The sequence below is a fragment of the Phallusia mammillata genome, chromosome 5 (genome assembly GCF_965637545.1).
Source record: "Phallusia mammillata chromosome 5, kaPhaMamm4.hap1.1, whole genome shotgun sequence".
NCBI classification, from domain to species: domain Eukaryota; kingdom Metazoa; phylum Chordata; class Ascidiacea; order Phlebobranchia; family Ascidiidae; genus Phallusia; species Phallusia mammillata.
In genome coordinates this window covers 9,602,763-9,627,371 of record NC_137256.1, presented here as the reverse complement: position 1 = coordinate 9,627,371, position 24,609 = coordinate 9,602,763, and the positions used below count along the sequence as shown (strand labels likewise).

Sequence of the window (24,609 nt, the reverse complement as noted above, 5' to 3'; positions counted from 1 at the left end):
TATATATAATGTCAATTACAATAATTATAAACAGTGCTAATTTTGTCAAAACACAATGCTGTTCATGAATTTAAATGTTAAAACAACCACTATGACTTGAGTTTTTACCTCTTTGCAAAGTTTAACATACAATTCGTAACAAAACTTACTTGCAAGCAACACAATAGGCAAAATGACCCAATAAAAAACATTCGAAGTTCCTACTAAGGCCGTCATTTTGTCCTCTTGTCGTTTGTTCATAAAACAGTTTTCATTTGTTTCGACATTTAGCGTTGAACTTTTAATATTCGCAAATTCCTTTCACGTTTTACGGATCATCGCAAGATTACTCGCTCCTCCCAGAAGTTACACACGCACCCGATCAAATGTAAACACAAAATACTCTCTTTTTGAGCAGAGTCGACCACATGACATGTATATGCATTCATCCGTGAATGCCGACCTTTTTTCCCGGTCTATTTTACTTTTCTTTTTATTTGCCAAAAAATTTGTGTTTCTATTTTGATGTTTGACAACATGACTTTTTATAATTAAATTAGAGAATGTTGAAATGTATGTTTTTTGTTTGTTAATCGAGTATTTTTTATGAACAAAATAAAGCGTTGTCGGAAATACGACAGTTTTTTTGTTGTTTAGATGTCAAAATATACCCGTTTACATCATTTTGTGATTTGCATATTTCCTCTAAAGAAGTTCCCTTTAGATTAATGGTCTACCTGGGTCTTTTACGGACCAAACTTACCCGTATTATGGGTTTTCAAACAAACAAAAGAGGAAAAATTCCCTTCTACTCTGGGTTTTTTTATCGTGTGTGGGTCAGTCGTGCGTGTTATTGACAAGTCGTGATGGAATTGCAGACGAGAATCAGAATCGGTCTGTGTTTTTTTTTTTTTTTTTTTGAGTATTCAGATTTTCTGTTGTTGGCGTTTGCTACTGTAGAGATTGCGTTGCAACGTTTAACATGTTGATGCGATTATAGGTGTTAGACAAAGTTTTAGTTGAATTGTATATTAGTTTTATCGTAGTGTTTTTTTATAAATAATGGTCACTAAGGCCAAGAGTTCATAGCTCATACGTTCTCAGAATCAGAACGTTATTTCCATTTAACTTGGACTAAATTTAGAATCAGTTTGTTGTTTGTTGGTACTTATTTGCATTTAACTGTACCCCTAAATTGTTGTTTTGGGTTTGTCACAAAAAATGTTTTAATTGTACAAATTTTATTTAGTGTTTTTGTTGGTCTTTCTGTGTTAAACTATTGCTTAAGACTGATAAAAAAATTCACTGTCCTATAGAAGAAGAAACTGCAGTGAGCCATGCAGTGCAGCATGGCAAGCTCGAAGATGGAAAGCACATTGATTATTCCATATTCAAGTCGCAAGTACATCGATGACATCCCAGCAGATAGAAGATCAAAATTATGCACTGAAATTGATTACACGATACATAAAAATGAAGGCTATTGGGAAAAGCTTGGCAAGTTCATTGAGTTCGCAAGAAGTGTTTTTGTTTAGTTTTATTCAATGAATTTTATTTTTTGAAACAATAAACTGGTTAAAAAAATTTTGGGAATAGATTTAATTTCTTCAAAAAGTTTGATTGTTTTTTAGCCATAAATTTTATTTTATTTTAAACGATTGGAAAATTATACTTGTTAAGGCATAAAAATTTTACTTTTTGTGTAACTTTGGGTTATTTATTGTAGTAAGTCGTCTTGGATTTGACGAAACTCACAGCAAAAAATTGCGACTGTCATTTGAAATGCACGGCAGTCCAACTGAAAACCTTTTACGAGATTGCTCCTATCGAATGCTAAGAATCCGTCATCTCTATGAAATCTTGGTTGAGATTGGGCTTGTTCAATTAGCACAGGAATTTCTCGGTGAATTCGGTAAGGGAAAAGTGCATAACCCCTCTTGGAAAAGGGAACTAACAGCAAGTTTTATTTGCATAGACATTGATGAGGATCTTCCCCCAATGCCAACTTCATTGATGTTTTCTGTTCCTCCCAGGTAAGAGTAATTGACATGTTAAGTAGAAATTTACTAATAAATGAGATAGTGAATTGGACTAAATTAAACAAATTTAGGTTTTTAAAATTGCTTTTGTTCATCATATCATTTTAGCAATGTTATAAAAAAATCTGGTATTTAAATTTATGATTACTTAAACTTTATTTATCATACCAATTTTAGGACAATTATTGATGTTTGTTGACATAACAAAAAAATAAGAGTTTTTATTGGCCAAGATAAAATTTGTAATTACGTTTGAAAATAATTATGTAGTAATTCTTTTATTATTGAAATCTCCTTTCAAGTAAAACGACCGCGACGATTCAGGGTCATTAAAATCAGATGAAGAAAATTCAGTGTGAAAAACCACTAAATCTGTCGCTATGTTTTATTTGTTTTATCAACTTGCGGTCACAACAAAGTCAATGGTTTTTCCGGTGACTGACTTGCGGTCACAACAAAGACTGTTCCACTTACGTCAGCAACTTTCGTGTTGTAACTACGGAATATATGTTGCCATGTGTTTGGCGTGTGAAGAACAATATGTCGGCCAAACTAAAAATAAGTTTTCGACCCGATGGAATTCACATCGAGCTGTTTGGCGGACGTCCGACATAAGTGTAGGGGGTGACCGCGCGGCCCTTCTTCAGCACTACCACAATAAACATTTCCGACTTTTCCAAAAAAAGTTAGGTATTGCACAATGCTATAATGTGGTTTTTGTAGAGGAACCTCAGACTGAAAATTTGGACGTTTGTGATAACAAATGGCTAATTTTAACGGGCGCCACAATAAATGTTCAAGCTATGGTCCTTCCTGCGGTTCGTTGACTGCAATCGCTTTGTTGCTACAATCGTGTTTGTTTTTTCGTTTTGCGCCCTTATCTTTTCCTCGCCTTTTTTCGTGGTTTTAATCAGCGCCATACCTGCCGGTCTGCATTTGCAGTCCTGTAAGACAGAGGAAAGGCTTTTTGCGGTTGGTCTGGGTGTGTGTGTTTTTTGTTTGTTTTTGCTTTTATCCAGCTTTTTATTTTGTTTTTAGACACTGATGATGCTTTTATAGCGAAATGCATTTGTTTTGATAAAACAAATAAAACATAGCGACAGATTTAGTGGTTTTTCACACTGAATTTTCTTCTTGAAAATAATTATTTAACTATATTCCTTTTTTTAGATCAATTGATGCACAACAGTATGAAGGACATTTTCCTGCCTTGCCAAAAACCAAAGAAAAGGCAGAATCAAGCAACGGTAACTAGAACAACTTTTACAACATGCTTCATACAAACAGCTGTAAAAAATGAGTTCTTTACTAAACAGCATGCCCAATAACTATACTTTATAGGTTGGCATGGAATCAATACTTGTCATTTTGACTACAAGGATATTAGTAAAGGTACAAACAACTTCAGTCATGAAATGGAATTGGGTGCTGGTGCTTTTGGCAAGGTTTACAAAGTGATACTGAACAACACCTTGTTTGCCTGCAAAGTTCTCAAAATTGTAAGTACATAAGTCTTAGCATGACATGTTACCACACAAATGTATTGTTTCATGATAAAATATAAAATTAACCAAACCCCATTTTAATGAATAAATTAGCAATTGAATAAAGTTAAATATTATAACACTATTGTACTGTTATATGTGCATTAAAATTGTGAGTCTACATGTTTGTTTTTTTCTCATATTTGTTAAGGTAAATTAGATTATACCTTTATTTGTACATTTTGCTTCTATAGTAGGTATGCTTTGAGCATATAAATAGCCAGGTGATACTCTGTTTTAATAGAATCATTCTAAAACCGATATTTTAGGGATTGAAAATAAATTTGAAAAAATTCCACAGGAAATGGTTACGTGTTGTAACAGTATATTTTAGCTATTGTCAATTTCAAAGAATTTGACAGGTATCTCTTGTTCTGTCAAAACTGTGGTTAGGTACAGGGTCACATAGAAGCATTGAAAAATTCCTACTATAGATTTTCGGTGTATCTGTAGGGCATGTTATAATGGGAGGTTACACATATGTCTGTCAATTGAGTCTGATCCCAGTTTGTTATGTGTAAAGGGCATCATGTTGGCATTCATAAATTGTACACGGTTTTAACAGTTATTATTGTCATCATAGATTAAGTCTTACCTTGGATCAGTGCTTAAAGACTTTTAATACAATTTACCTAATCATGCACAACACCTGCCTCAAAAGGGTATATATTTATGTCATACAAGATAAAATATTTTGCAAATAATACATGTATAAAAAATGTTCAGTGTTTGAAGACAATAAACAGATTTTGACTACATTTTTTGTGTTGAGTTGTGAAAATGTTAGCACTGCTTTTAAACATTTAAAAAAATACAAAGGTAACAAAATGTTAGAGCCAAAACCAAAACAATTGCAAGAAATGTTGTTGTTTTTTGTGTACCATCAGCACTACCCATAAAAACAAACACTTCCATGGGTTCTCAATATACTCCTAACTTATGCTTAACACCGAATAGGCTAACATGGTGATTCCCAGTTTTAGTTACAATTACACAACTTAACTAATTACTGGTTTGAACAGGACAAGGATAATCCACTGACAACTTCAGTAATTGAGACTCACCGTCAGCATGATGATTTGCGCAATGAACTTAATTACTTGGCTGAGTATCGTCACCCTAACGTTATCGCGCTGTACGGCTGGTCGTTAGATGGGCCCGACCCCTGCTTGATCTATGATTACATGAAGAATGGATCGTTACAGGATAGATTGCAATGTCTAGTAAGAAATTTTACTTTTAAGTTAAATGATTTACTAAAGACAAACGATTTTTAACATTGTTTACAGGAAATTCTAAATGCAAGTCAAATTTACAGTTACTGACTTTAGATTATTTTGCCAAACATACATACACTTTGTAAATGTGTGTCACATACAATAAAAAACCCAAATCTTACTATTTAATCCTAAGCTATTGCCATTATTAGTTGATTGAGTACCCTGAATAATCACAAAAAAAGCTTAGTAAATTGGAGTCACCCTTTTTGGGATATATAAGCCTTTAATATCCTGTGGAAAATTATCAATTTTAAATTTTTTAGTTTAATTTACTCTGATTTCCATTTGCCGTATTCAGCACTACCAATTAAACTTAAATATTTTACACAATGCATTTGTTATTTCAGAACAAGTCAGAGCCAATGAACTGGGACATTCGTGTAAGGGTTGCTTGTGGTGCAGCGAGAGGTCTTCAATTCCTCCACACAATGAAGTCAAAACCATTGATCCATGGAGATATCAAGACGTGAGTTACTTGTTGTGAATCACATCAATATCAAAAATTTTCTAGACCAGTATTTCTCAATCGGGGTCCATGGCCAGCTAAAGGGTCAGAGGGGTTTTCCAGGGGGCATAGTTGGCCTTTTTTATTGACACTAACCAAAAGCCCTTTCTTCTTCATAATGTTGAAACAAAAAATCAAATTTGTTTTATCGTGAGTGGATGTGGACAAATTACATGATTTAGTTGACAAACTAATTGACTAGATATTGACTGTTTAAAAGATTCTTGTAAAAAAATAATACTTATAAACACCAGACACGCAGTCTTTTGCTGACCTATTCATAGTTAAATCGAAAAAAGGTTGACAAACTGTTGTTGTTGTTATTAACCAAAGTTGTAATACAGAAATTTCTGGCGAATAGCAACTCATATTACATGACAATGGCAATTTCGTAGTTTTTCTGTTGGAATTAGTTAAATACAACAAATTATTTTCTATTCCAAAACTTTCTGTTTTGTACAGTGCCAATATCCTTCTTGATGCAAGTTACACTGCTAAGTTGGGAGACTTTGGGCTTGCCAGAGAAATGCCATGGAATGCGTCAACCAGCAGTTACTTCCATTTGTCGAACGAACACACTCCTGGAACTCTTGGTTACTTGGCCAATGAATATATTCAAACCAAGAAATTATCTGTCCAGGTAATACAACATTTGGTGTTCAGTTAAGATGGACATAAATGCTTGGTGACCGGCTGTATGACACCTTCAATAGGCCTGGCTTACTATTACCTTTTGCATTTGTTGTGTTTTTATGAACTTACTAGCTTTTCAAATTTTTTTTAATCAGTGTCAGTGTATAAAAATAAATTGCACGTAACATATGTGTACATACATTTAATTATTATGGGTCCCCTTCCCTGAAGGGGACTCATATTGATTTTACTCAAATTGTTGTTGTTTTTTCTTTCTTTTTTTTTCTTCCCAAAGTTTGTCCGACTCGTTTTTCCATCAAATGTTTGATGGATTTGGCTGAAATTTACACAGATGGTAGATATAGTTATGTAGATGTGCATCCCACTTTGTTTTTGTTGATAACCCCAGTATTTACCCCGCTCGCCCCCTAAAATGGGTGTTTTTACCCAAAGTTTGTCCGACTCGTTTTTCCATCAAATGTTTGATGGATTTGGCTGAAATTTACAAAGATGGTAGATATATTCATGTAGATGTGCATCCCACTTGCACATCTACCACTTTTTTGTTGTTGATAACCCCAGTATTTACCCCGCTAGCCCCCTAAAATGGGTGAGTTTTTGAACAGTGTCAGAATTAGCTGAAATTTGGATTTCTTGTATAGTATGCCATTTATAGGTGTAGATTGTTGTGTTCACCCCTGTAGTCCTAGAATTTACCCCACAAGCCCCTAAAGTGTAAAACGTATTTGTATGTTACTGGGCACCACAAACGAAAGATTTCTTTGGAGCAATAGTGTTACAAGGGCAACCAGTTGTATGTTGCTCGTTGGTGGGTTGCTTGGTGGTCGTTTTTGCGCCATGGCAGTTAGGGGCTTGTTAATAGCCCTATGACGTCAGAAACAGTAACGGTTGTTGCTCAAAACACCTCTAGTGGTCGAAATTTTAAACATTGGCGGATTGGGCTGAAATTTTGCAGTACTATTGATTGAGTCATTGTGGTTTTTATATATTTTTTAGTTTGTCTGTCGAACCCAATTAGTTGCCCTACTAGCCCCCTAAAATGGGTCAGTTTTTTAAAACGTTAAATAGGACATACTTCAAACAATATCTGGGGTGAATCTAATTTTATAGTTTGTATTGTACATAGTATTATTATTTAAGCCCAGTGCCGATCACTGTGTTTTACCTTACAACACCCGACTTTCTCATGGTTATCTCTTGAATTGCATTATTTTTAACTTTGCATGTGTGGGGACCCATGAGTTTTTGCCTGCAGAAATGACTCAAGTTATAAAAGATGATGGCTAATATGGGACCCAATACAAAATAAGCATAGGAAATATATCAATGTTTTAAAATAGGTTATAGTGTATATGCAAGGGCAATATGTGCTAAGCCACCCTTCTAGTTTTATTTGGACACAAAAAACTGTAGAGATTAAAAGAGAAGAAAACTTTTGAAAACTAGAATAAAAATGTTCATCTCATTTTATCACTGATGGCAAAACGAGTGACATTGTGTTCCATTTTCCACATTCAAAACATCTTTTGACGTAGAAATCAGTCAAACACACTGAAAATGTTAAAATTATTACACACAGTTTCAGTATTTCAACATTAGGTGTCAACCAACAAACATAAGCCACAAGTATATGTTTCAGGTTGACACTTTTGCATTTGGTGTTGTTCTTCTTGAACTTTACACTGGCAGAAGAGCCTATGACAGGTCCAAGGAAACACCATTGTTGGTAAGCTTATTTAACAACCATTCTGCTAATCTACACCATTACTTCACAGCTGGTATGCAGTGGTTTAGTTTTCGGTACTTCTGTCTAAGATGTGTAATCGAATTTAATGTTTCAAAGTGTGATGTGTATCAAAAAAGCTATGGGCACTGTTTTAACACAACTGAATTCAGATTAAATCAATTTTTATGTAACTGTATGATAACACTTTTTATAGGCCTGTTGTACTATGATTTACATATGTGTGTGCCAAGATTGTTGGTGTTTATGAACACTTCAAAGCTGATCTTAGAATTTATTTGCTTGTTGCAGCGAGATTATATGGACAACATTGCTTGTGAAGCTGAGAAAATTGGGGAAGAACAGGCCTCGGAAAAGCTTTTCAATCTTCAGGATCCACAGGTTTTACATTAATATTATTTGCACAACAAAAGTGTGTTTAGTTGCCACTTAGATAACACATTCATGTGTAATGTTTTAATAAAAAAAAACGAAATCAAAGAATTAATCTGTAGAATAAACAAAATGGAATTTCTGTGCCTGGTGGTATCATTATTTTTCCTAATTTACAGATTTTGAAACTTCCAAAAGAGTTGGCCTTGCAGTTTGTGCGTCTTGCCTTGCAATGCTGCCATGAGAGAAGAATCAAGCGCCCTAAGATGGCAAACACACTGTCCAGGCTGGAAAAAATCGACCAAAAGGTCGCTGTGATTTACGGAAGGAAAACAGAGTCACTGCCAGAGTTAATAGGTTTGTGTGACATTTCTATTGTGTAAAACATACATAACATATTAGTGTAGAAATAAAGACCAAGTCAACCTAACACCAACTGTAGCTGAACAGACTATGTACAATATCATGCAAGTTGCCACATAGACAAAGCAGACATGAAAAACATGACCCAAACCTTTTTGTGTGTTTAACAGACAAGCAAAATTATGCATTTTAAGTCTTGAAAATCAACTTTGTTCATCCAAATTCCAATTTAAAGTAATCATCCACATTCCTTTTCAGTGTGACAAAATACCATGTCATAAAATAAGAACAACCTTTCAGATCTGTAAAACTGAACAACTATACTTCACAGCCAAACAAACTTTTTTTGTCAGACACAAGTACTTGCTGGAAATACTTGCACTCACTTTTTTCTATGTGTTTAACAGACAAGCAGAAATACAGTCAGTCATCAACGACAACAACACAACGGCGTGAATGGATTGCAAAGAATGGATATCCAGATCCTCACCTGAGCAGAAATCCTGTTGAATCAGAAGATCACCATTCATTGCTTCTTGATCACGTATGTTACAAACTTAAGAGTCTCTTTGTCATGCTTGCTGATAGGGATGGGCCGAGCTGAGCCAGAACCCGAGTACCCTGTACCAAGCATCTCTGATTTTGATGCTCGGTGCTCGGCCGAGTAGTTGCACAAACTTACCCGAACATTAAATTTGCATATTCATTCCCTGCTAAGATACGAAACTAGGCCGAGTACCTAGCATTAACGTGAGGTGCTCGACCAAACAGAACATTTGCAGTTTTGGCCCATCCCTACTAGCTGATAAACTTTACGAGTCATCTCCGAGCAAAGACATTTTTTATAAATCCCAAATTTAGTGTTTTTTGCTTACTGAATCAACTGCTGCATGTTGTATGTGAAAATATGTTTCGGTTATTTGCAAAAAAAACTTGTCAAAGCAAAAACGAAACAAAAAGATTTCATTTGTAGCGGTTGCCTTTACAATTTCACATTGCAACTTACATGGGAAAAATGTTGTATTTGCCAGAAGTACATGTCAAAGAGGCATTTTGGTTTTTCGCTTGAAAACTTTTGCTATAAATCTGAAACAATTATTTGCAGAAGCTTAGCAAGTACGATTCCAAGCTTGTAACCAAATCTATCGACCGTGACTTTGACCAGTTGCATATTCATGCGTCGTCTGAGGATGACACTGACAGTCATGGACCCTCTTCAACTGGCACGTCGGTCAGTGGCCAGTACCAAGTGGGTGGCACTGACACGCTAGACCGACCACATCAGCATGGCAGCCTCCAAGCTCATCTCTACACCCGCTCTGTTGGGAGTAACATTGGAAACAACAGCAGTTTCTCAGATGATTTTCGTGGAACCAATGACTCCCGCAACCCAAGCGACCTGTACAGTCCCGGTCCGTACCAGCCAGCGCCTAGCCGGGTTCAGAATAACAACCCCTATAACCTTGATTTGAGCCGTGCCCATAAGCCACGCGGAATATATGATGACTCACAACAAGGACAGCAACACCAACTAGCACCTATAGCTTCATCGCAGTGGGCGGCACCTTTACTTGACTGTACACCAGACACATTCACAAGTTTAGACTTGGACCATCAAGTCAATAACTCCTTTGCTGAAAGAAGCCAAGTACCGAAAGATCTTGCACTTCCGCAAGTCGGAGCATACTCCAGCAGTCAGCAAGAAGAAGGGAGTCCCTCAGAAGCTGGATACCACCACTCTATTTCTTCCTTCCAATTCCCATCTCCGAATGTCCCCCATCCCCGGAGCAGCTTTCCCTCCAACTCAGCTACATCTCAGTCCTCGCCGCCCCCAGTCAGTATGAATTCTATTAAGGAAACCCTTATGGTACGGATTAACGAGGGACAGAGCTACACCCAGATTTTTCGAGACAACAGCAGTCGTGTTCCAACAGAATCAAGTACAAGCGACTAATGCCATACAAGCCAAATGGCCATAAAACATTTTTGCAGCATGAATACTTTTTTTGGTACACATGCTTTTAATGTACAGCTTGTAAAGTTTTTTTATTGTACAGTTGTTTTTTTACGGTGTATATTTTTTATCTTTTGCCCCATTAATGTATTTTTTGTTTATCACCATTTTAATGAACAACTGAGATTTCGTTTCATTAGAAAACTGTTTTCTACCTAACATTCAACAATAATGAGTATCTGAATAGCAGTTGTTGCAATGTTACTCCTACACAAGTATTGCACTAGTTTAAATTTTCGATCTGTGTTTAATGTGTCTGTACCAAGATTTTATATTTTTTTGTTGCTGCTGTGTGAACTACCCAACTAAACAGCTACAAGTCATCATGCACTTTGTTTCAGTTGTACAAATTGCAATAAAATGTGAACTTGTCTGTACTTCTACTCATAGTTGAGAAAATCGAAAGTCAGTGCTTTATGACACACAGAACTGTAGTGTTCTGTACAAAGTTGTAAGTCAGCCTAGAAGGTTCGATAGGGCTTGGGTTTGAGACCTGGTGTATCTAACTGTAGGCTATTTTTAAATATTGTTTGTGACTGTTTGCCATTTTAGTTTGGTGCAACACACACAGCCCAAATTCATAGTTATGAATGTATGTATATCGTAAGTGATCAATGAACTACCTGGTAATCCCCTACTACAAAGCAATAATGGGCCTGTTAAACGTTGAATAACCAGTGCTTGTGATTCAACTTGCCCACTACTGCTTCATAAGCCTGTGTAGCTAATTGGCAGAGCACGAAACCCAGAAAGGCTTGTGTCGCGGGTTCAAACCCCACCAAAGGCTAGATTTTTTAGTCTTGCCTAATAGGATGCCTGGAGACCGGCTGATTCAGTATAACACCTTCAATAGGCCTGGTGTAATATTTGTCATATTTATTTAACATAAATATCTATTTGAGCGCTGCCCAACAGGAATCAGACAATTTAGTCAACTACCCTAAAGGGTTTTGTGACACCAAAAAAAAGATCACTGGCATAGTATTAATATGTAATCGAAATTTGGGAAGGGAGCGTTAGTTGGCTGAAAAAAGTCTGCAGTTGGCTTTGGTGTCATAACTACAGTTTTAATGCAGCCAATAATAAATCACTTTTTTGCAATAGAAAAGCAACAACTGTTTTAATATAATTTGCCACAAAATGAAAAGACACAACAAGTTCTGCGTAACCACAGTTGAACTACAAAGAAATGCGAACCAGTCGAAAAATATCAATAGTGACAAGTGAACCATCTCAAGTTTGTGTATGGAGTTGGAAAACATCAAGAGGAACTTTATGGTGGTGAAAATATTATATTGCACACCACTAACTGTGACTTTCAAACCCCTGTTTTGTACCCATTGTTTATTTGTCTAAACGTTGTTGATTGGTTTGCCGCAGTAGGCCATTAGATTTGCCTCTCTGAAGGCTTCGGACAAAGTCTGAAAAATAAAGAATACAAGTGTTACAAACTGAAACTTCAAGTCATTTGACTGAGCATTTTATGTTGGTACTATCATAATATCGTACATATTTGACAGAAGTTAGTGGCTAGTAACAATATAATTATCCCTTTTTTTATTTATCTCTATTTAACTGAAACCAGATAATCAAGAGATAATTATTATGTTGATTTACCAAACTTTTAAACCTGGGCATTTTACTTGGACTTGCTCATACAAATTCCAATGCAAAGTATTAATCTGTAAAAAATCTGTAAGGCCAGTCCATTTTCAATGTGACAAAATACCATGTCATAAAATAAAGTCACCTTTTGGTCTGACTAAAAGTAAATGCTATTTAGCCAAACAAACAAATCTTTTATACAACCCACAATTCTCCTTTTTATTGTGGGAAAACAAGTACTTACTGGATGTGCATGGGAGACTCGGGCAATATCTTCAGCTGAGGCACCGTATTCCAGTGCAAGTACCGCTTCATTGATCATCTCGCCAGCTCCACCACCAATAATGTGGGCTCCAAGTACACGATCAGTTTCTTTGTGGCTCAGGATTTTGACAAAACCATCTGTGTCCGCTATAAAATGAAAAATACAGAATCCAGTTAATCGCATACCAGTTAATTGCATATTGAGTTTAAATGCAAAGGGATTGAGAAACTGCTGTGATGCCTATTGTTATGATTTAACAAATAAAGATTATTATCACTTGTTAAGATTGTCGTCCTATTAACTGTATAATCTGGTTAATTGCATAAAGACAACTTGGTTATGCATTTAACTGTATTTGTACATGATTGTTATATTATTGCTAATGCAAGGAAACAAGAGGTACAAGGAATTATATATGATTGGTTTCTGGAAATGATTTCAAGCCAAAGATTGGCCCATAGGTAAAACCAAGTCAACCTATTGTGAATTAACCAAATCCAAAAACTTTTGTTACAAACCATTTGTTTTAGCTCTGCTGTTGGCTGAAAACGGAAATCTGCCGATCTTGTATGGGATATTTTCTTCTTTTAGATTTTCCTCGGTCTTACCAACCCAACCCACTTCAGGGTGTGTGTAAATAACAGAGGGTACACAGTTGTAGTCGATATGCACTGGAGCACCAGTCATGCCTTCCACGCAAATTATACCCTCGTCTTCAGCTTTGTGAGCAAGCATTGGACCCTTTATACAGTCACCAATGGCATAAATGCTGAAAAACAAGACACAGCTATATGAGACCATACCATAAGGGAGAGCAATGTAATTTAACTTGGGTGAAAATGAGTTTATTTGAGATAGCATTCCCAGAAGGGAAAATATGTTGTTACACTTTCTCATACATTTGGGATGCATTGTACAGAATAGGGTGTTCACAGTTTTGCAGGTACATCATCTATCATGCACCAAACCAGCTGAAAATTTTTCAATCAGTTGTTGAACAATAGTGGACACTATGCAAAAGTGGCTAAAGGGTTTAAGCAACCATATTGTGCTCATAAGGTTATGGGTTCTAATCCTGTCTCGGCCAGTTGTGTTTGCCTGCAAATATAACTTAAGCAGCACTGCTCCGAAGAGCTGGACCTTTAAATCAAAGAAAACTAATCTAACAGTATTGGTGGCAGACACAGTCAGGCAATGAAAGCTACTTACTTTGGTACAGAGGTCTGAAATCTGTCGTTAACTGCAACTGTCCCTCTTGGTTCAAGTTCAATTCCAACATTTTCAAGTCCAAGGTTGGCAGTGTACGGCCTTCTACCAATGCATACAAGCAAGACGTCACATTCCATCGTCTCTGCTTTGCCTCCTTTGGCAGCTTCAACACTATTGTGAAATATACACAACTGTTACATTCTAGCTTTTACAGAAAAAAATGTGTGCTTTTAATTAATGCACATGAAAACATCATAATTTTTTTTCTTTTCACAGTTAACCAGTATGTATATTCTACAAAGAAATGCCCCCTCTAGATTTTGGAATAGGGTTATGAGTTCTGCATAAATCTAAAAACTATTTGTCCACAGCACAAAAAAACAAATGTACCACAAAACATATTAAATAGTTCTCTCAAAAAACGTAAACCAAATCCACAGAGTTTGAACACACACACACAAAAAAACACACACATTAACTTGGAAAACTACTTTTGAATGATGAGAAAAAATGTGATGATGTGTATTTGACACAAATGCATTATATATTTACTTACTTCACTTGAATACCAGATGAACTTTTTGATGCTGACAGAACTTTTGTGTTAAGTTTAAATTTCATTCCTTGCTTTGTCAATGTGCGCTGAAACGTTTTCCTGAAAAATCCAGACACAGTAGTAACCAATATTCAACCATCCACTAATAAACTTACGAGACTTCCATATCTATACCCAGACCTCCAACATGACCCAGAAATTCGACTGCTGTAACTTGGGAGCCCAGTCGCGACCAAACAGAACCTAATTCCACACCGATGACACCAGCACCAATAAGAATCATCCTCTTTGGCACTTCTTTAAGAGACAAAGCACCAGTTGAGGAAATAATTGTTTCTTCATCGATCTAAAAGTGCAAATGTTATGATGGATTTGTTTACATTTGACATCACCTATACTGGAGTGCCATAACCCTACTAAACTAGCCTATATGGCCAATGTCTTGTTACCAGCTGCACTGATAAGACCTTGTAGTCAAAGCAGTGTGCACTGTCTGTAACTTATTGTTATTGCAACTGCTTATTGTCTTTATATTTAAGTCAACTGTTTCATTACAATTCATGGTAGTTATGTTGAAATATACCAACACATCTAAATGTCATTGTGATCCATTATTTACTTGGACTCAATTTATTGGAGTTTGCAATTAAAAATATTATCTTACCAATGATAAGCTACAGCTTCAAATTTAGTATGCAATAAAATAGTATTTGCAATTAAATGAAACGATTTGTACACAAATAAAAGCAGTTGGCCTTCATATTTTGTCTTAAGAAGTGGTTTTCAAACTTGTTACTTTAGTTAAGTCTAATTTATAGATTTGTTAATGAATAAATTATTAGCCTATTACTCCCAATCAACTGCCTATATGGCTGGCTGGTCACCAGCTATACTGATGTGAGTTTTTAAGTTGAAACTGTCTACTTATAGAGTATATATTTTATAATGTTTGATCATAATTCAACACAAATTTTACCTCTAACCCAGGAAATGGCGTAACCTCTGAGCCAGTTGCAATTAGAATATTCTTTGTGTTAATTGTATCTTCACTTCCATCAGCTTTTGTTGCAACAACCTAATTTCCAACAACACATATTAAAACAAATTAATTCATACTAGTCTATGAGAGTTTTAATATGTACCTGTGTAGGACTTTTGATTGTACCAAAACCGTCCACCCTGGTCACTTTGTTGGCTTTGAATAATCCTGCAATCCCCGAAGTAAGGCCAGTGACCGCGTTGCGCTTTTGTTCCATCATTTTGTCCAGGTTCAGCTTTACCTCAACTGCAACAATTACATGTTTTACAGTTGCATGTGCCAAGGAGCACAAGAACGTGAAAATGAGTAATGCTCTTCCAGCAGTTTTTATTATAAATAAACAATGTTTCGATGACCATACGAGACGCCTTTATCAGGATATTGGCATGTCTTGCAAGACAAGTTCTTAAATTCCCACGAAACCTTATTTATTGAACAGAAGAAAGGTTGGCTTCATCAAAGGAAAACAGACAGAGAGCTTGTAAACACACTTTACACGATTGTAATTTTTTTGCAATAAAATTTACATGTTTATCATGCAAGTTTTTTATGAGTTATGGACTGGAAGAGTAAAAATCGCAGACAGTTACCATCTATTCCTCGCATGGCAAAATCCTTTCCAGCAGCAAGATGATAATAATGTGAGTTGTTTAATAAAGCTTTCGATGGAATGCAGCCCACATTTAAACAGGTTCCTCCAAGTGTTGATTCTTTTTCAATGCATACAGTCTAAATCAACAACAAAAGTCTTCTGAAATCAATAATTGACACCTGTATTATTTAACCTACAAAACAATTTTCCAAAAATTCGAAATAATACAGAAGTTTGACAAAAATTGAAGGAACATCATTGACAAGCAAATTTGAACCGTAAATAATAGAGTTAACATAATTTGGAAGATCACTTAAAGAGGGTACAATACTACTGCTACCATAAGTAGAGTACTACATGGAAAACTCTTTGCCACATCAAAAATATGCGAAACACAAACAAAAGTAATTGTGACACAAAATGTGCATTGTACCATCAGAAAGTTTTTACAAACTTTGCCTAATTCTTGTAAACTTAAGCAAGCTTACATGTCAAAAGGCATTTATCACTGGAACAAATTATAAGCATTTAATTACCTTAAAGCCCAACTGTGCTGCTTTTATCGCAGCAACATATCCGCCAGGTCCAGATCCAATTACAACTAAATCAGCATCATGTGTTGTACCAGCACTGTAAGACGCTGATGAGATTTGCACTGGTATTCTAGATCTTGCGCCTGCCTAAAAATAAAATACATTTAAATTCAGTTTTTCACTTTTGTACCCGATTTAGATGTACTTTCCACAATTTTCTAAAAAGTTAGCATTTATAGATTGTTTTTAAAGTTTTAAGGCACAATAAACTAAGTATAGGGTTATTTGGGTCTGTAACATTTTTTCAAATATTACAGATTTTATTGTTATGACGCAAAAAAATTAGTAGCCTTCATAAAACAAAGTAGACTACAAATTTTGGTCTTTTTAACTAGGCTGCATAATATGTTTTACTTACTTGAACCAATCTTGATGCAAGCCTTAACATATTTGTTTAGTTTTGGGAGTAAGGTGGTAATACTGGTAAACAAGACTGGTTGCAAATTTGGTTTTCAACAGGAAAAAATACAACACAACAATTCCAATTTCTGCCTTTAGGTTACTAAACGCTGAGTCATGTCCTTCAACACTAAAATCCTGAACTGCAGAAATCGCTGATTCATATTTTGTTTTGAAAATAATTGAAATGAATGGTAAAAAGTAAATAATAATCAAAAAATATATTATTTGTAAATATAAACAATAAAAACTTCCTTTCAAAAAATATTTTAACCAAAATTTTATCTAGACCCCAAACCACATATCGATGTTTCATTTTTGGGTTCATATGGTGTTTACCAGAGGGATTCGCATATGCTGTGTCCATAAAGCACTAATATTAAGTGTCCTACACTGTGTCTAATAGTTCAATGTTTTTGTCATGTTTTCAAAACTGAATAAACTTAACAGCCCCAAAACGGTTTGGGATTCCCTTCAATATGCTGTTTTGCTTTTACGCAAAATTTTTCTTGCTTTTATTTTACATCTGAATTCTTACCTCACTGTTCATTTCGGTCGCGATACTTGGAAATTTGTAATGTCATTGCAACAATTAAAATACAGCTTGGTTGATTGCGGCATTTACAGGTGACCACCAATGTGTTTTTTTAGGACAAAGAGGTCCTGCATAGACGGCATGACTATACCTCATGTCAAAACAGGTTCAGTTGGTGCGCACGGTCGTAGGACGTAAATTATTCCATAAACATACAATGAAAACCCGGTCAAGGCATAAAAACATTGTTGTTGATGGATTATTGGGGTGTTTTTGGTGTTTGGGGACTTTTGAATTGACTTGTTTTTCGAAAATATGGCAACCTAGCTTCGTCGTTCGCTCTAAAGTTAATGGCACCGCAAACATTGAGATCAAAGTGCCCTAAAAACATGAAACTTCGTCAAGGCAATATAAAACTTCGTGTTGGCGTAATAATAACGCAGGATACTGGTTACTGGACTTTTTACTGTCTTGTTTTTGAAAATAGGACAATCGATGTTTTGCACTAATGTTTAAATAAGGCACCACATAGCGTAAAAGCACAGGGTGCAATTTTCCCCAAAACAAGCTTTAAATTCCACTGGGGGCAATAGTGTTTGAACAACAGCCTATAAAAGCGGGTCTCACAAGAATCTTGAATTAGTTCAAGTGGTGACCGTAACGTTAAGGGGAAGCATGAAATTAACGATCTTAATCGTCGTGTTCTCTGTAGTTCAGCTATCGTTGGCAGCACCAACAAACCAGACCGACAATGCACCGCCGACAGCAGTGCCTACTCAAACTCCTGTGGTGACGTGTGAAAATAAAACTTTATGCGAAGGTATTTATTATTATCAGTTGTAGGCACGTCTTTTTTGACAACTGCCAAATTTAATCGCAACCATTTTTGCAGAAGAAATTGTTGCCTTGAGACAGAACGTCGATCAACTAAACAGAGGTTTTGCTTTGACTTATTCTCAATCGTCTACCCCCGTCCAAGGTGATTCTAAAAGAAGGAGTAAACAAAACTGTAGACTGATTTAAATTTGTCGTTAAGACAGATGTAATTACTGGAGTAATGCAAAAACCCGCTTTACAACTTTGGGGACCAAATAAAATATATTCAAAATGTCCACAAGGCCAAATAATAGTGACCGAATCAGGCCAACCTGAAATACTATTCATTATGGGAGTTTTGAACAAAATCGTATGTTGGTAGTAAGTTACAAGCAAACTTGTTTGTGACGTTCCAACTCAATATGCGGCAGAAATGTGACGGCCAACCCAAACTTCGGTCGGTGCATCACTGGTAATAAACTTTCTGTCGATCTTCAGAATGTAGATTGACGCAGTTCGTATTTACGAGGGACAACCAACAATCTGATTACGTCAGGTACAAAAGGTACTTTCCCCAACTCAAGTCAGGCACCGCGTGTTTCTGGTTCGAAGTAAAAGATTTGTCCTATGTGGTGCCGCTGTTCAGCTACGAAACATCGGTTAGCAAGAATCACATTTTAGTAGAACTGCGCCCACCATCTGTTATCAGGCTTATCATCTACCAGTCGCACAATAACTTTACATTCAACATGCAAACGTCTGCCAAAGTAAGCTTTCGTGCCGTTTTCATTTCAATACAAAACTGCAAATTATTTGGCAAAAATGTCTTCTACATGTTTTAACTGACTTGTGCTTTGTGATCAATTCGCTGTTAAGGCAATTTACACATATTTGAATAGTTATACGCTTGCTTCTGTTATTTCTTAGTACCATGTTTGTGGCTGGTTTCATTCTGCAAACAAGATCATGGGCCTTTACATCAACGGCCAACAACTTGGACCCAAGGGATACAGCGGTGGTATTGTTCATGGAGGTGGGAACCTGGTCATCGGTCAAGACGAGGATCGAACACAAACAGGGGGATTTCACACAGATCGTTCTCTTAGGTTTGTTTTAGGAAAACGTAATGGCAGGCTTTTTTAATATGTTTGGTCCGTATTAGAAAGCAATCCACTTTGAGTTGAAACAAAACTCGAGTTGAGTTTATTTTGCTTGGTGCAAGAACGCATAGCGTAACAATTGCACGGATCGATTATCAAACAGGGAATAGCTGCGAAACGTTGAAACGTTATGGAGCACAAAAAGTGGAAAGCACAATTGGTGGATGGTGGCTAAACGCGCTGTAGCTACACCATAGACTTTATGCAAATATTCATCGAATGTGACCATCACTTTTTTAAGTCCGAGCAGCTAGCATGGTGTGTTTTTTATTTTCTGTTAAGTACTGTGTGCAGTGCCATGGCCAATCTAGTTCAATAGATGTTTCATGAGTGCATGGAGCGCAAAATAGTGGATGGCACCAGTGGTGGGATTCAGCCGGTTCTATAGAACCGTCAAGAAAGCATTACTGGTTACTGTCAATGGACTTTTGTAACAGAACCGGCTGAAAATATGACTTTTGAGATAGAACGGGCTGACAAAAAAATTGAATCCCACCACTGCTGCTATGCATCATAAATGGCGGAAGCCCACCAAAGGATGAGGTTATTAGTAAAAAGCTTCACAGCTAATTTGTGACAAGAAGCACCAAAACTATCAAAAAAGGCAAATGTACAGTTTGCATTGTTGAAATACTTTGCATCACAATTTACTCTCATATTTTTTTCTCGATAGAGGAACAGTGGACAACGTTATAGTTTATCCACGAGTTCTCTCTCTAACTGAAACAGAACGAATGCGATTGATCGGAGTGTGCCCGGTTGATCACGTGGTTTCGATGACGATGGATCGGGTGGATTTTTCGGGAGAAACTACTTATGCTATACCATCAGCCGTGTGACCACAAACGTTTTAGTTTAGTGATTTCTAATGTGTTTTGCGCCTGTAACCCTAATTTTTTTATGAAATATATTTTTTTCCTGATTTGTTTGCAAAAATCTAATTGTAATAGCCTAATTGACATGAAATTCTGAAGTAAATCGGCCAGAAAAAATAAATGTTGTATAATACATCTCGTTACCCTTGCTTTGGTGTTTCATCCCCCCTAGGGTAGAGCTGTGGGTAACTCACCCAACGGGGTAATTTGACTATTTCCCAGGGCTGGTTACATTATCATGTTTTTCGTGATGTCGCACTTTTGTGACATCCAGTCGAATTTTTTAAATGAAATGCATCAGGTTGTTCACAGGGTAATCATAATGAAAACAGTTAATAAACATTGCGCTAGGGAATACACGTACCTCTGGTTAAGAACCCGTGTTACAAGTAAAATAGGAACTCATACGCCATGTTAATTATTGCATGCAATACATGCAAGCAAGCTTGTATTTTATTCCTTTGATTTTTTTACGTTCGCAATGGCAATACAACTCTAAATTGTGTAAATACCCAAAACGTTCTATTAGCAAGTTGTAAAAAATGTTTCCTTTCCATACCAGAAAATGTTAAGCACAAACTAGCGAATTGAATCACTTTTTTCTACTTGTCACATAATACACTGTACTCTGTATAATGTTAGAAAATGTATAACATTCTGTGTCTTCGAAAAAACACATATTGGACAAACGTTTGTTTTTTATTTGGACGACATTTAGAGCAGAATTAATAAAAGTTGGTCTTCTCCAAGGTTTCGTCTGATAACAAAATAAAATACGATTTAATTCAAAAACAAAAAAAGTCTTAGTTAGAGCAAAGTTAAGAAAACCGCTGTTTATCAAATCGTTTGGTAGAGCTGCTAACACCATACCTTACGGCAGCACGATTGCCAACCACTGATGTACTTTATATTTTATGTGAGATACTGTGGTACAAACGTTAAAAACCCTTTATAGATTTTACTCATTAGTTGTCAGTCACCTTATTTTATCCTGACTTTTCATTTTTTCTTTTCCAATTCTTCCGGAAGAATATCATCAAATAGGTCATCTTGAAAATTTGCCATCATGTCTTCCAGTTCTGAGACAGCTTTACGACAAGTATAGGTCATATATATAAGCTGTTGCTGCCAGGCATAATATAAATTCATACAACTCTTCTAGTAATTGTATTTTTACGCCGACGTTTCGACGTCCTTTTTTCAGGTTGCCTTCATCAGGGTAAATACGTCGAAACGTCGGTATAATAGTACAATTGCCAGAAGAGCTCCATAAATTTGCAGTATAGTTCATTTTTACTGCACTGTGCGACAAAAAATACGTAGTTACGTTTGTCCAACGACAGAAAAAAGGATTTGGATTATTTTTGTAAATCACCTTTGAAACAGAATTTCAGGACCCCATGATACTTATTAAAATTCAAATTAGTTTAAAGTTTGTTATTTAAGATTTCACACCTACCATTTCTGGGTAGGTTATCGGGTATTCGCCTGGTGAAACCATTCGTCGCATCAATGTAGATCAGCATTACACAAGCAACCAATACTAACAACACTACTTTGTTCATCTTTATATTATTCACACAACTTAATTAAAACAGTTCAGAGTTAGAAGCGGGCCAGAACCCGATTTTTGCAAAAAAGAAGCCCGAATAAGTCGTGTCGAGTGTAAAGTCAGGCCAAAAATAAATCCGTGTTATTCAAACTTAAGCCTAAACAGCCTGACCTGACTTAAACTCTGCTCTATAGTTGTTATTTTTGGCAAACGCAGAGATGAAATACATTAGCATATATTATGTGTTACCACCAGTGTTTCATACCGGAACGGAACGGAACGTTATACCGGAACGAAATAAATAATTTTTGGTTCAAATACCGGAACGAAATACCGAAATAAAAAATATTCAAAATACCGGAACGGAACGAAATACCGTTATTTTTTATTCCGGTATTTCGTTCTGGACATTTGACGTGAAACAATTGCTGAAAATTTCGGTAAACTGTAATAAAAATTGAAGCTCCTACAATGTACATCCGTTTGACCATTATTGACAAATGTTATGTGACGTTACAACTACCGACAATAATTCTTATGTGTTGCAACTTTCTTTCCTTTTTCGCCTAATAATTGCAAAGACCACAAAAAAATGTTAGTTTGTTAAGACCGAAATACCGAAAAATACCGTTATAAATTTATTTCGGTCAGACCGGAACGAAATGAAAATATCGGTCCAGAACGAAATAACGAAATAAATATTTTGCTCAGAACGAATAACGTTATTTGGTTTCGTTCCGTTCCGGTATGAAACACTGGTTACCACTTAGACCACAGTTCAAACTCTTATCTTTACGCCTACGACCTTTCCAAAGTTTAAATCTTTTTGTTCTTTGCATCACACGCAGTTTAACGACTAACAAATGAAGCTGTGAGGAACGCAACTTTATGTTAATATTTTTTTGTGTAAAAACGCCTTTGTTTTGTATTTTTGCCAAAGATGTCTGATTTATGCATTTCCACTCACGGAGAACGAAAAAGACTCTAATCTAATCGATTCGGTTGTTTGTTGACTATAAGCAAATCATTTTCCAAGATGTCAAAATGGGCGAAAACAAGTTCCTTAAACATTTCCTTTCCAGAAATTTTTCTTCGAGTAGTAATTAATCATTTCTTCTTTAACAATAGTTCAACTCAAACACCAAAAACATATTTTTGAGAAAACAAGTTGGTCAGATATAAATAAAAAATATAACCACGAAAACGGATTCATAAATCACATAAAATTGACACCGTCTGTTACATCTCCACGTTCAGTTACGCATGATTAACTTGTCTCTTTATTCCCCTGCTAGTGCTACGACGTTACAATCGCCATGTGCGTAACAGTAAAATTGGAAGGCCTTTGTCTAAATCAGGGGTGGGCAACCTACGAGCAACTTTTGAGCGGCCCGAGACCCGTATTTTATTTTGATCGGCCGGACGGAATGTATGTGTTAAAGCCCATTTTTAAACCGAAGGGCTGTTACATTAAACGTTGATAGATATTAGTGTATTGCTAAGAAGAGGAATTGTTACGCACAAAGACAAAATCATTGTGTGTTTGACTTTGCATAGCACTGCTATGTTATTGCATGATCATTGTTGCGGCCCGCCGCTACAATATATCACTATACTTTTTGGCCCGCGCATGCAAAAATGTTGCCCACCTATGGTCTAAATGTTGCAATGATTGGTTCATTTTACTGTACAACGTGGTCGAGTGAGGTGATTTTATTACTGCAATAAGTAAAATCGTTTGTGTTGCGTTTTTTTAGACGAATAAGGCTAAATTAAATATTGTTGCTACTGACTAATTAATCTTCAAGTGAAGGCCGTTTCCCGTGATTGTCGGTGAGTGTTTTATTTGACTTGTGACCTAAATTAATTCATGGCTTTTATGCGTGACTTATATCATGCTGTATTTTCGTATAGTGCTTGCAGCGATTGTTTCATCGTCTTGCAACTGTTGATACGTGTACTGTACCTGTTGACCTGTGTCGCAAAATAGTTGGTAAGTTAAAGTCATTGGCATTTTTGTGCGTTGACATATGTCAATGTGTTTCGTTTTCTTGTTTAGAAAACCGTTCCCGTTTCCGTTCTCATTCCTGTTCCTGTCCGTTCCTGATAGTGTACGACGTTGTGGTTGTTGCCGCTGTTGTCGCTGTGGATTATTACACGAGATTCGGGAAGTGTGATTTGTGTGGGAAAGAGCGGGGCGTGTTTCAACGTGACAAACCCCTTTGTGAGGCTCAGCCTTGCAGGTCGGCTGTTCAGAGTCTACACCGTCAGTTTCCTAATTAAATGCAACTAACTGAAAGATTGTTAAATGATTTTACGTTAATGGAAAACAGTTTAAATTCAGCTATCAAAAATGTTGATAAAACAGATGAGACCAAATTCGTTTATTATACCCAATGGGGCAGTTGGTTCGAATCGTTTCTTGTGTTGCTGCAAGCTTGCAATTGCTTTCTGTGCAAAATTGACGAAAGCATTGCGGCAACATATGGAAAACACATCCATGTGGGCTAGTGTTGGTCATCTGTCTCATAAACTTAGGAAATGGATTGAACAGTTCCATTTATTTATTTTTTAACAGATGCCCGCGTTAGCAGATGTCCACACAAAACGTTCTCATGTTTCACAAAGAAAGCCGTTTTAACTAATAACCTTAAACCTAGTGCAGGGTTTCGGACTATTTCGCATAATTTCACACTGTTCGCTACTGGCATTGCTAAAATTTCTTTTACCAAGCAAAATACCTAAACCCAAACCTCACAAGCTAACCACGGTTCTTTGTTTAAAAGCTTGGCGTGCTAGCGTCGTTGCTCAAATAACCAAATGCATATATTTTATATATATATATATATAATATATTTTTCCTGCTTTACGACAACGATTCCAAACTACGCAATTTAAATTGTTCTTTGTAAGGTAAAT

At 36.2% G+C, this 24,609-nt stretch overlaps 3 protein-coding genes and 2 long non-coding RNA genes across 5 annotated transcripts in view; 2 read left to right on the top strand and 3 right to left on the bottom strand.

The window, feature by feature from the left end:
• Positions 1–402, bottom strand: part of LOC145230361 (piezo-type mechanosensitive ion channel component 1-like) — a 36,498-nt gene extending 36,096 nt beyond the window's left edge. Inside the window, exon 1 of the mRNA XM_080095787.1 lies at positions 150–402. Within this exon, the coding sequence (XP_079951913.1) occupies positions 150–240 (91 nt within the window). The 5' untranslated portion in view covers positions 241–402. The remainder of the gene's footprint in view (positions 1–149) is intronic.
• An 804-nt stretch (positions 403–1,206) lies between these two features.
• On the top strand, positions 1,207–10,871 carry LOC145230364 (interleukin-1 receptor-associated kinase 4-like). Its single transcript, XM_080095788.1, has 13 exons — positions 1,207–1,476; positions 1,706–1,891; positions 1,955–2,012; positions 3,189–3,265; positions 3,360–3,517; positions 4,585–4,785; positions 5,190–5,308; positions 5,810–5,987; positions 7,641–7,727; positions 8,037–8,126; positions 8,297–8,474; positions 8,888–9,024; positions 9,586–10,871. Exons 1-13 carry the CDS (start codon positions 1,317–1,319, stop codon positions 10,432–10,434), a joined length of 2,478 nt encoding a protein of 825 aa, XP_079951914.1. The 5' UTR covers positions 1,207–1,316; the 3' UTR covers positions 10,435–10,871.
• A 726-nt stretch (positions 10,872–11,597) lies between these two features.
• LOC145230314 (dihydrolipoyl dehydrogenase, mitochondrial-like) lies at positions 11,598–16,878 on the bottom strand. Its single transcript, XM_080095708.1, has 11 exons — positions 16,712–16,878; positions 16,297–16,440; positions 15,759–15,897; positions 15,272–15,414; positions 15,106–15,204; positions 14,285–14,475; positions 14,130–14,228; positions 13,574–13,744; positions 12,883–13,133; positions 12,344–12,510; positions 11,598–11,915 (listed from the first exon to the last, which is right to left on the bottom strand). The coding sequence occupies exons 1-11, from the start codon at positions 16,739–16,741 to the stop codon at positions 11,847–11,849; spliced, it is 1,503 nt and encodes a 500-aa protein (XP_079951834.1). The 5' UTR covers positions 16,742–16,878; the 3' UTR covers positions 11,598–11,846.
• Positions 16,879–20,834: 3,956 nt separating this feature from the next.
• LOC145230465 (uncharacterized) lies at positions 20,835–21,664 on the bottom strand. The gene is made up of 3 exons (XR_013860665.1): positions 21,598–21,664; positions 21,119–21,226; positions 20,835–20,895 (listed from the first exon to the last, which is right to left on the bottom strand). It is a non-coding gene; the product is annotated as an uncharacterized LOC145230465 (long non-coding RNA).
• Positions 21,665–23,492: 1,828 nt separating this feature from the next.
• On the top strand, positions 23,493–23,782 carry LOC145230715 (uncharacterized). The gene is made up of 3 exons (XR_013860741.1): positions 23,493–23,523; positions 23,605–23,683; positions 23,750–23,782. It is a non-coding gene; the product is annotated as an uncharacterized LOC145230715 (long non-coding RNA).
• The last annotated feature ends 827 nt before the right edge of the window (positions 23,783–24,609 follow it).

Excerpts from the sequence above, each read along its gene's own strand:
- LOC145230364 (XM_080095788.1), top strand. The coding sequence starts at position 1,317 with ATGCAGTGCAGCATGGCAAGCTCGAAGATGGAAAGCACATTGATTATT. Across the intron at positions 3,518-4,584 it reads CCTGCAAAGTTCTCAAAATT|GACAAGGATAATCCACTGAC; the intron begins GTAAGTACATAA and ends TGGTTTGAACAG. Across the intron at positions 4,786-5,189 it reads AGGATAGATTGCAATGTCTA|AACAAGTCAGAGCCAATGAA; the intron begins GTAAGAAATTTT and ends TTGTTATTTCAG.
- LOC145230314 (XM_080095708.1), bottom strand. The coding sequence starts at position 16,741 with ATGTTAAGGCTTGCATCAAGATTGGTTCAA. Across the intron at positions 15,415-15,758 it reads TGCCATGCGAGGAATAGATG|TTGAGGTAAAGCTGAACCTG; the intron begins GTAACTGTCTGC and ends TAATTGTTGCAG. Across the intron at positions 14,229-14,284 it reads GGTATAGATATGGAAGTCTC|GAAAACGTTTCAGCGCACAT; the intron begins GTAAGTTTATTA and ends TGGATTTTTCAG.